Here is a 10519-nt window from a genome sequence, read left to right as displayed (position 1 = left end):
GTTTTTTCTTTTGTTCTTGACTTATAACCCGATATTATATATAATATTACCGCTACATTCTCTGAAAATCGCAAGTTATAAGCTTTAATCGAAGAGATAACAATTGAGCTCTGCTTACCCTCAGACTTTTCATTTGATTTTGCTTAAGCTTGCTCTCTTGATTCAAATCAACAACATTCTCCACTCCATTTTGAACTTTGATCATAAAAGCTCATGAAATTAAAATAAATAATACAACAAAATGATTAAGTGATAATGGGAAATATGAAGAGTAAAAACACCTGTGAAGATTCCAGTTTCAACTCTCATCTGAACTCCAAAACCAGATGCCGATTCATCAATTCAAGTCACGATGTGGCCCAATTATCATTATCAATGCCGCGCTATCATCCCATTGAATTTTATTGTCTTCAAGTTTTCAGTGGTTTTTAATTAGCCATGTATTTCTTGATAACCGCTTCTACTTTCCGTAACCGCCTTTGTTGCACTTGGCGATGGGAATGCACCGGCCCCCTGAATTCCTGGCGAATCCCTTGTTGCAATAGCATCCATCGGGACATCGGATGTGATTAATCAGGCAGGGTTTTCCCAGCGTGGCACATTCCGTTTGGCAACTGGGACCGCAGGCCAGGAAAGTCTCGTTTTCCGCACATTCTCGGGGCGCTAAAAATTAATCAAAATAAAATCAAAAATAAATGGTTGAGATTCCCTGCACTTACTGATGGGAATCTGCGCTGTGACCGTAAGAACCAGGCAGCAGCAGCTGATCAGCAGTAAATAATTCGAGTGGAACAACATCATGAGAACTTGTGGAGCATCCACAGCAAACTAAACCGATGAGCTCACTGCCACCGGGTTTTTATACCCACTACTTGGGATGATGAGTAGGCAGGGTATATAGAGTATTGTGAAACTGATCTACACCTAGATCCAAGGGCTTACACAACTAAATCTCTTAACCAACAGAAAAGAAATCATACTTAAACATAAGTAGGTATACAAATAATAAACAGTCGAGCTTGTCTAACTTAAATTCCCCGAGATTGAAGTACATAATAATATAATATATAATATAATAATATTATAAATTATAATATCTCTACTTCACTTCGCTAAGATATCAGATTTTAGTTCGAGCCAAGCTCGACATTACATTAAATTTCACTACATAACTTATAAATATTACATATAATGGTCATCCCCTAGTCGACGACTTTGCAAAAGCAGGGGTATTCCCAACTGGTTTAGGGTAACCACACCGCGCTTGTTTACAAAAATATGTTGGTGGTTTATTTGATACAACTTGTGAACTACAAAAAACTTTGAAATGTGGAGGTGGATTTGGATCTGGATCATCAGGGGGAGCTGCTGCGCCTGCGTCGCTTGTGCCGCTTGTGCGACTTCTTGGTGGGCGTGCGGCGCCTCTGCTGCTGCTGCCGGTGTCGCTGTTCCGCCTCCCGACTTCCGCCGGAGTAGCTACGCGATCTGCTCCGCCTATTGGTGCGTGATATGCTGCTTCTGCTTCTACTCCGTCGGTGGCTCCTTGATCGGCTTCTACTCCTGCTGCGCCTCCTCTTCTTTGGGCTTCCTTTTCTTCGCTGCGTTGACTGCGACTGGGATTTTCGGGCCGCGATCGAGGATGATGGCTCCTTGGAAGGTTTGCTGCTTTTCTGGCGCCGTCGGTGGGAGGATTCTCGACTGGAAGCACTGCTGGCACTGCGACTTCTGCTGCGACCATTCCGGCTGCGACTCATGCTCCGGCGGGGCATTTTACGGGGACGCGACCGGGAGGATCGCGAGGAGGAGGACGTGGCCACCAGCTGGACGTCGTCGTCGTCGGAGAGAAGAACGGCAGGGGCGGGGACGGCGGAAGCAGCGGCAGGAGGAGGAGGAGCCACGAGCGAAGGTGCGGGTTTGCTGGTGAAGGTGTTTGTGCTATCATCGTTTAGCAGATTGTACTTCTCCAGATCGCCATCGTCATCCTCGTCCTCTTCGTCGTCGTCCTCCTCATCCTCCTTCGCTCTCCTTTCGAGTCTCACCTCAGGCTCCTTCTGATCATCATCTCCCACCTCGTCATCGTCGTCGGGTCCAAAGAATGTGATGGGTATGGATCGAACCGATTCGTCGTTGGACTCATTGTCACTTTCACCGCCTGCCGATTGCGAAGCACCTGCCGCAGCCTCTGGAGGATTAGGAGCAGTACCGGTCACCGCTGAACCCACAGTGGCACCCTCACCTTGTTAAATAAAATGATGGTATGTTATTATTCGCAAGAAGATTAGGATATACTTTGGTAGACGTACCTTTGATCTGATTGAGAAAGGCCATGGCCTTGCGTTTTCGCTCCAATTGCAATTGTTTCTCGCGGGAAATCATTCCGTTCAGCTTCTCGCGGGCGATTTGCGCCAGTTTGTCCTTTACGCGCTCCTCAGCTGATAGGTTATAACATAATTCGATTATATAAAAGTTGATTAAAGAGTATTTCGTAAATATCTCACCTTGTCGCTGCTCTTTTTGCGGCGAGGAACACGAGGATGGGGCGGCTGACGACTTCTGACCGGCGGTCCTGGCCAACAATTGCGTCTCCACCTGCTTGATGGCCCGCTGCACACTATCCGGCATGCCCGGACGCACTTGCTCCCCGCCGCCACCGGCCATCGAACTGGCCTCCTCGTCGCTGGTCTCCTGCGGAAGAGTGGGTTGCAATGGACCATGCTCATCCCGAGCGCGAATGGAGAAACTTACAGGAGCTAAAACGAAATGCAATACAAATTAATTAATATTTTTTCCTTATTCTAAGTTCCACCTAGAGACCCTCACCCTTATCCAGATTGTTGCCAGTTCCTAGAGCAGCAGCTGCCGCTCCGCCAAAGCTGAGTCCCTTCTTGGACATCAGGGCAGCTGCCACGGCGGCCGCTTTGCGAGTCTTCTCCTCCTTGGATGCCGCATCCACATCGCCGGTCACCTTGTACAAGTAGTAGGCATAGAACTCATTCGCCGGCAGCAGGAAACTAAACCGCTCCACGCTCTTCGTGCGCAGCGTCTCCTCGAATTGCCGTCCGTTCTTGATCACATACGTGGCCGTCTTGTCGATTATGTGCCGCAGACTCTCCTCCGGAACGGGAAAGGTCAAGACGGGCTCGGGTTTCTGTGTGAATAAGATAAAGTTTAGGATTTTACGAGGTGCTGGACGGTTAACCTACCTTTTCGGGTTCCTTTTCCGGCTCCTCCTCCTCTTCATCATCGCTTTCGGAACTATAGTTTTGGGCCAGGGCCAGGGCACTCGTGTTCTTAAGCAGCTCCACCTGCGGCGGCTCGCGACTGTTGTTCTCGTTGTCATCCTGCGGCGTCTCCGTCTCATGGGTGAAGGTACTCCCGTTGTACTGCAGCAGCACGGGCGTGAATTCCCCGCCGCCCTGGCTGTTGTGACCTTCGGATCGGCAGCTGGGCGTGGGTGAATCCGTGCCCGAGTGCTGCGAATTCCCGGGATTACTCGACTCGTCCTCCAGCAAAACAGCCTGCAGGGGAACGCCCTTGATCTTGCTAATTAGCTGGGTGTAGGCGCAGTTCGCCGAGGGTTTGTACTTAATAGTGGGCACCGTGATGACCACTTGGTTGCTGTTCCTCCTTCCTCCGCCCGCTCCGTCCTCGCCATGTACATCGTTCGTTGATGGATTCGATTCCTGGTCCTGGCCAGTCTGCTGCTGCTGCTGATCCAACGTGGCCTCCGGAGCGGGCGGGAATTTCGCTGCCTTGATGGCGGCCAAAAGGTGACGGTAGTACGGCTGCAAGTGGCCACCCTGGGTGAGGAAATCGAATTGGTTGTTGTTCGCCTGCTTCGCCTTGATCAGGATCTCCATCTGGGCACCCTGGGTGGCGATGAAGCGAGCTGTCTTCTCAATAATGGCGTGCTGCTTCATCGTTTCCGGCTGAAATTGTAATAATTGTGGGAATTAAATGACATGTTAAGATCATAATAATATGGGGGATTAATATAGATTTAACCAGTAAATAGTGAGTAAGTCTATATCAGATATGTATATTGTAAAGACACAAAGCATGCCTGCGGTCTAAAGTTTGAAAATTATCGATATTTTCGATATTTTCGATATTTTGACAATATTGATTCGATATTATCGATGTTTTGAGGGAAAACACAAATGAAATATCGGTCTAAGCTTGAAAATTTCGATATTTTGACTATTTGGATTTGATATAACTATGTTTTGAAGGAAAACACAAATTAAATATCGAAAAATAGCAAACTTTCGTATGTCGCATTCCACACTTATTCTTTTAATTTTCTCATGGTATTTTTTCATAGATCTTGGACTCACCAGCTGCATGCCCAACGGAGGCACCATCATCAGCGTGTAGGGCAGGACGAAGGGCAGCTCGTTCTCCTCGGAGGTCGGCGAGAGCTGCGAGGGCGCCGTGGAGGCTGAGGCCGCGGACTGGCCATCGTACTGGAAGCCCACCTGGCTGTAGTTGCCGCCGGAGGTCTCCTGCTGCAGCCGCTTGAGGTCCTCCTCTGCAGGATACGCATAATCGGGCCAAAATAAGAGCAGAGAACACATCGAATGGTGCGACTTTAGTACACGGAGGTGTTAAATCAACATATTTTATTCGAATCAGAGCGAGAGAAACGTATTCGAGGAGTTGATGCGAACGAGAGAGACATAGAGAAAGAGAGAGAGAGGGAGGGGGCTAGCTGGATAACGATATTTTGTTTATTTTTCACTGGGCATTCACTGGGTTCCTTGGGATCTCTGGACTACAGGCTAATTTAACCTGAAAGAAACGATTTAATCTGTCAGCTGGTGAGGATTTCGTATTTACCTGCTCCAAGAAAGGACGAATCTCTCTGGAAATATCGTGGGGGATGTCGGTGGTGGTTTCTTTATCGGTGGTTGGTTTTGATTTGATTGGTACTGACTTGATTCGATTCAATATTCAATATTTTCGGTTTGCGATTTGGGTTTGATCGATTCTTGATAATTGCAGTACTAGTAATACAATTCACAATTTGAGGAGTTTGGGATTAGGGGTGTCGACATCGATCGTTATGATATTTATTATATATTTATGATATTATTTGATTTGATTTTGAGAAGAGATTTTTGAGTGTAGATTTTAGACCAAACGGAATGGTTTATTATTTTAATTTACAATCTGTCCAGGGACAATTACTAAAATTAATGATACATTTTTAGCCAAGTTGTAACGGATCCCCAGATATAGATCCCTAGATATAGATCTCTAAATATAGATCCCTAGATATATATCCCTTGATATAGATCTCTAGATATAGATCCCTGGAAATATATCTCTAGATATAGATGCCTAGATATATATCCCTAGGTATAGATCCCTAGAGATTTATCTCTTGATATAGATCCCTAGATATAGATTGCCAGATATAGATCCCTAGATATATATCACTAGATATGGATCCCTAGATCTCGATCCCTATATCGACACCCCCAAACCTCCGGATCGTTGGATCTGAAGGTATTACCAGATCGCCGTGGCACTCACCTTGGCGCAGTCGCAGCTCCTCCTCGTTGTTGTAGAGGAACAGGTAGCGCTCCTCCTCGCAAAGTTGCTCGGCGCGCTGCTCCTCGGCGGTCAAGTACTCCAAACGGTTGCCATAGCCGCCAGGTGGCGCCTCGTGGGGCGCCAGTTCGCAGAGGGCGCCACGCACATCGTATCTGGGTATTCGTAATCGTAGGGTAATCACAGTTTTCATGGAGCCGAAAGAAAGCAAGCAGAGAAATATAAACAGAGAGGAGAGAGATGAGCATTATCAGTGGGCGTGGCAATTGCAGGGGCGCGGCGCGAAAAGGGGCGGGCGAAACAAACGGAGGGGCGGGGCGGTTCCTTTCGGAACCTCCCTACTACACAGAGTCCCCATTTGCTTCGCACACTCTCGCGCATTTTTACACAATATTCATAGAGTCATATAAGGTATATCATATATATATATATATATATAATGCAGTTTCAGATTAGATTAGGTTTTTTTTAAGGCTAGAGATCGTTCATATACATACCGCTCCGGTGGCTAAAAAGTTAATCGGTTTACATTTAAAATGGTCAAAGAATTACAGTTTTTCAAATTGTATATGGATAGAGATTACATTTTGAGAAGCACTGAAAAGAGCTGTTATTACAATGGTGTGTTTGTGTGTGTGGGGTGGTGTTTGTGGGTGGAATGAGTGTGTATGTGGGTAGTGTGTGAACGGATCGGTCGTCTATAAGTCAAAATACAGCTAGCATTGAAATATGTTCTATCATTAAGCAGATGAAAATCACTTATAAAATTTGGAATTTTTTAAAAAGTAGTTTTTAAAAATTTAAGCTGAGTACTAATGATTTTTAAATTTTTCGAAATTGTTTTGGCTATTTATGGATTTTTAAAACGCCGCTGCTAGTAACTTGACCGCTGCTGTTTAGATGAATGTGGTCCTAACGGGACATGAGTATGTGTGTCTGTGTGGTGTAGCAGTGTGTGCGTACTGATTAATCGTATAATTATTTGCTCGGGGTTAGTTCCAATTATTAACCTGTCTATCTTGAGATTTACATCGCCCATCCAGGGAATTAGCTGCTTGCCGTGGTCCATTTCCCGCGCCTTCTCGTCGTCCCGGAAAATCTTGCAGGCGTAGCCAAAGACGAGCAGTTCCAGCGGCGTTTGTCGGTGGTTTTCCAGGTTCAAAGAGGCGGAGGAGGAGGAACCTCCTGCCGTTCCCACTGTTCCTCCCATTCCCGTGCCTCCGTTGCCATTGCTCAGGATTAGATTGGAACTGGAACTGGAAGCGTGGCCCGTGCGCCGAAGGATTCCGCCAACGCTTCCGCCGCCGGCATTTCGCACATTGTAGGGCATCATTTCGCAGCAGAAAGTAATGCAAATCCAAATCCAAATCCAAATCCTTTCTGGAATCCAAATCGAGTGCTCGGGACACTGCACTCCCTCTCACTCTCACTAGCTCTCTTTCTCCCACTCTCTCTCGCTGTGTCGCTGCCCACTCACTTTGTACCAAGATTTCGGGGATCTAGGATCTGGAGGATCGCATTTTACGGCCGGATTTGGTCAATTTCTTTCCATTATTTTTATTTTGCGTGCGAAATAAAAATGCTAGAGGTGCAGCGTGACCGTACCGATGCGAGAGAGAAAATACCATCCGGCATGGGAATAAATACCAGAAAATACCATTCCTGTTTATAATGTAATTATTAATAATTATCAAGTTTCAAGTGCGTTTTTCTATTTAAATAATTCAAATATTTAATATTTAGTTTTTTTATTCGTTAGTTTACGTAAGTTTTACACAAACACATACGATTTTATCGAAACAGCCTTTAAATACCAAATCACGTTGATATTGGGATATATCGAATATATATATCGATAGTCCCTATAGCGGTTAAAGTTTTCTTTTTGAATTTTTAAACTTAATTATTTATTTACTAATCCATACATTGTTAAATTGTTAATATTAAACACTAAATAAAAGAAAAAGACGCATTTGCATTTATATTTAGAACAAAAGAATCAAATTTGTTCATATTTATATTTTAAGGGCAATTGAACAAAATTTGTATTTATAAATACGATTAAAATATGGAATCCCTAAAGAAAACCGAGTCTTATTAAATAACCACACGACAGAGGTTGACATTTCTTTACCTTGCAACTTTACAGTTCAAAGGTTATACATTATTTTTATTATATATTACAGCGGCTTATAAACTTAGTCCTTGGCGTTTGGGAACTTGAGAGTTCGCAGCTTGGAGTAGATAATGTCCCAGTCGACATAGGCGCCCACCAAGTGCCGCTTGTTGCCCGGCGCATCCTCGTAGGCCGTTCGGCCGTGCAGCATGCGCAGGTTGTTAAACACAAAGACATCGCCCGCCTGGGTCTTGAACTCCACGGCCTCCGATTGGGCCAACTCCAGGAATCTATCGTAGGCGCGATACCACGCGATGGCCTCGTCCATGGAAACAGAGAAGCGGCTGTCTCGCTTGGTGGTGTTCTGATTGATCCTCGTGATCGCGCCGTCCACATCCAGACAGATCACCGGCGATCGCCACAGGCTGTGGAAGGGCTGGGCCTGATCGCCATCGTGTCCGATGTCAAACCAATTCACCGGCACCGTTCGCAGTACCTCAAAGTCCTCTGGAAAGTCTTTCCGGAGCCGCGAAGCCACATTAAAGCCATCGGTGAGGGTATTAGCTCCTCCTTTGGATGACGACTGGACGAGGGTGTGCAGGATGTTGATGCCCGCCTTGTACTCGTAGTACGGCATGTCCGTGTGCAGCGGCAGAGGAGTCATCAAATAGGCGTAGTTCCCGGCATTTGGCTTGGATTTCACCTCGAAAACGTCGCTAGGGGAAGCAGAAGGCGGGATGGTTGAGTTATAATCGAAAAAAGGGGGGAAGTTGAAGAGCCGTTGACTTAGATCTTGAAAAAATATCGAAATTTTGATATTTTTCGATATTTAATATTTGTTTCATTGAAATCATCGAATTTATCGAAGCCATATAGTGAAAATATCGAAAATATCGATACTCTCTACTCTGAACTTGTCTACCAAAGCAATTACTATCTGGAAATCTTTATCAAGAGCACAGAAAGAGCAAGCTAATGGTGGACACCTGGCCAAAAACCAAAAGGTAAACCAAAACTGCTGATTCTGGCTGTAATAATCAGCCGATAAGTTAGATTGGTAGATAGATAATGACCAAGAGCTCTCGGCTATCAGTTATATACCATTGGAGTCTCCGAAATGAGTGCTGTTTGACTGTAATAATTACCCGTAGGTGGTGCGCTTTATGTAGCCAATCCTGTTGGCCAAATGCCGGGCCACATTCACATCGTTGGGAGCGCCTTTCAGAATGGCGAATCCCTGGATGGCCAGTGCCTCCAGCCAATCCTTAAGCACTGCATCCTTCTGGATGACATCCTCGTACTGGAACTCCCGCCGCACAGCCTCGAACTCTGATTTTCCCCAGATTTCTGCTCGTGGCTTGTAAACCTCCGACAAGTAGCGCTCCCTGGCCGCCTCACCAAAGTCCCTCTCCCTTAGCCAGGCCAAATCGAAGGAGCTCTTGTGCTTATCCTGCCAGAGAATCTCCAACTGCTTCTTCTCCTGGTTGTAGGCCACTTGGGAGACCTTTTGATTAATTGGTCCACGCTCCCAGTGACTTTTTCTGGCCCTGGTGGCGGCATGAAAGCACTCGGCACACTGGCAGTTGTCCCTCAGCCAAACTTGTGGGTATTTGAGAGGCTGACCCTGCTCTTCCTGTACCTCCACATAGCCTCCGCGAGCCAAAGTGCTCGCTTGTCGGCGGAGCAGCCGTGAAATTAGTTGTTTTCTACAGCTCAGCATTCCGGGCTCAACTGACGGACAAAACAGGCGATGGTAGAGGCAAAGAACTGCGCTGCTGATAAGGCAAAGCTCCGGCTTATCTTTCTCCGGGCAGAGAGACCACTTGCACCAGGGATTGTGGCTGCTCTAGCCAGCAATCTCTTTGGTTCTCGCCGGCCGGAAAGCTTCGGCGGCTCTGGCAGAGTGAGCACTCCAAGTAGAGAGAGATTCGTTCTGTTTCTGCTGGGTTTTCTGGCGGCGATGAGGGATTTCTGCACTCTTGGGAGCTTCCCTTCTTGCGCTGCCTGCGATGGCGCTTCTTCTTGGGCTTCTTGGCTTCCCCATTGGAGGGTGGGATCTCCTGAGGAGGTTCCTTGGGTTCCCTGGATTCCCTGGCCACCTGCAGCTCCGTATTCACGCCAGGAAGCAGCGGAAGCGAGCAGCGCCGGCAAAGAGAGCGTTTTAGAGCAGGAGCCCTGCAGGAAATCAGTTGAAGGATTAACTAAGGGATCAAGTAAAGGCCCCTGGCCAAACTCACATGTGCATCACCGCCTTGGTGCCCACATTTCGGCAGAGTTTCCCGTAGTAAGCAGCTAGTTTACTCTGATCTTTGTTGGCCATTAAATGCGACGCCTGGAAGAGGAAGTTCATCCGCGAGGAGATGTGTCGCTGGGCCAGCAGCTTCTTGTTCTTGTTGTTGTTGTCCTTGCTCATGTTACAGGTTCACTTTTGCACACAAACTTTGATAAGTTTTATAAAATTAAACGTTTTAAATTGCAAATTGTTGGGAAAAGGAAAAAGTGTGTTTTTTTTCAAACACATGCAGTAGCAGTATGACCGTTTCTGGCGCGCCAAAATATACTGACTTTTGGTTTGGGGGTAAGAAACAATAAATCGAATGTCGCGAATTTAAAATATTTAAAAAATAAAATTTAAATATTTAAAACAAATAAAAAATAAAGATCATTTAATGGAGTTTATAATAGGGGGATTCCCTAAACTGTTGAATTGCTGAATTGTTGAATTTTGGTCAGCTGTTAATCAGCTGTTCCATACAAAGTCAACTTTCAGAAATTTCAGCAATTCATCAGCCTCGGGGCTGCTGAAAATTTTGTTGAATTGCTGAAAAGCCAGAGTTGTCACCTTTT

The 10519-nt window shown here is 46.1% G+C and overlaps 4 protein-coding genes across 7 annotated transcripts; all 4 read right to left on the bottom strand.

Moving 5' to 3' along the window:
* Positions 1-384: 384 nt before the first annotated feature.
* On the bottom strand, positions 385-885 carry LOC108063855 (chymotrypsin-elastase inhibitor ixodidin). The gene is made up of 2 exons (XM_017151116.3): positions 720-885; positions 385-663 (listed from the first exon to the last, which is right to left on the bottom strand). Exons 1-2 carry the CDS (start codon positions 799-801, stop codon positions 461-463), a joined length of 285 nt encoding a protein of 94 aa, XP_017006605.1. The 5' UTR covers positions 802-885; the 3' UTR covers positions 385-460.
* Positions 886-1264: 379 nt separating this feature from the next.
* su(w[a]) (suppressor of white-apricot) lies at positions 1265-7176 on the bottom strand. Of its 4 annotated transcripts, XM_017151109.3 has the most exons (8): positions 6567-7171; positions 5539-5711; positions 4338-4531; positions 3204-3929; positions 2821-3148; positions 2499-2750; positions 2304-2432; positions 1265-2236 (listed from the first exon to the last, which is right to left on the bottom strand). In XM_017151109.3, the coding sequence occupies exons 1-8, from the start codon at positions 6887-6889 to the stop codon at positions 1356-1358; spliced, it is 3006 nt and encodes a 1001-aa protein (XP_017006598.2). In that variant the 5' UTR covers positions 6890-7171; the 3' UTR covers positions 1265-1355. The 4 variants fall into 4 exon arrangements, 3 of the variants coding, with proteins under 3 accessions (XP_017006598.2, XP_070074362.1, XP_017006601.2); XM_070218261.1 differs by lacking the exon at positions 5539-5711 and having other exon boundaries at positions 7034-7166; XR_011419595.1 differs by lacking the exons at positions 1265-2236; positions 2304-2432; positions 2499-2750; positions 2821-3148; positions 3204-3929 and adding an exon at positions 4840-5006 and having other exon boundaries at positions 4394-4531; positions 6567-7176.
* A 522-nt stretch (positions 7177-7698) lies between these two features.
* LOC108063933 (gamma-butyrobetaine dioxygenase) lies at positions 7699-9392 on the bottom strand. Its single transcript, XM_017151219.3, has 2 exons — positions 8818-9392; positions 7699-8388 (listed from the first exon to the last, which is right to left on the bottom strand). Exons 1-2 carry the CDS (start codon positions 9390-9392, stop codon positions 7755-7757), a joined length of 1209 nt encoding a protein of 402 aa, XP_017006708.2. The 3' UTR covers positions 7699-7754.
* Positions 9393-9468: 76 nt separating this feature from the next.
* Positions 9469-10176, bottom strand: Rpp21 (ribonuclease P protein subunit Rpp21). The gene is made up of 2 exons (XM_017151221.3): positions 9910-10176; positions 9469-9847 (listed from the first exon to the last, which is right to left on the bottom strand). Exons 1-2 carry the CDS (start codon positions 10083-10085, stop codon positions 9469-9471), a joined length of 555 nt encoding a protein of 184 aa, XP_017006710.2. The 5' UTR covers positions 10086-10176.
* Between the last annotated feature and the right edge of the window lie 343 nt (positions 10177-10519).

This window comes from Drosophila takahashii, chromosome X (assembly GCF_030179915.1).
Source record: "Drosophila takahashii strain IR98-3 E-12201 chromosome X, DtakHiC1v2, whole genome shotgun sequence".
Lineage (NCBI taxonomy): Eukaryota > Metazoa > Arthropoda > Insecta > Diptera > Drosophilidae > Drosophila > Drosophila takahashii.
Note: the sequence above shows the minus strand (reverse complement) of the source record. Positions and strands in the feature narration are given on the sequence as shown.

Coding starts and splice junctions, on each gene's coding strand:
- LOC108063855 (XM_017151116.3), bottom strand. CDS start 801: ATGATGTTGTTCCACTCGAATTATTTACTGCTGATCAGCTGCTGCTGC. Junction 664..719: donor CACAGCGCAGATTCCCATCA/GTAAGTGCAGGG, acceptor ATTAATTTTTAG/CGCCCCGAGAATGTGCGGAA.
- LOC108063933 (XM_017151219.3), bottom strand. CDS start 9,392: ATGCTGAGCTGTAGAAAACAACTAATTTCACGGCTGCTCCGCCGACAA. Junction 8,389..8,817: donor ATAAAGCGCACCACCTACGG/GTAATTATTACA, acceptor TGCTTCCCCTAG/CGACGTTTTCGAGGTGAAAT.
- Rpp21 (XM_017151221.3), bottom strand. CDS start 10,085: ATGAGCAAGGACAACAACAACAAGAACAAGAAGCTGCTGGCCCAGCGA. Junction 9,848..9,909: donor ACCAAGGCGGTGATGCACAT/GTGAGTTTGGCC, acceptor GATTTCCTGCAG/GGCTCCTGCTCTAAAACGCT.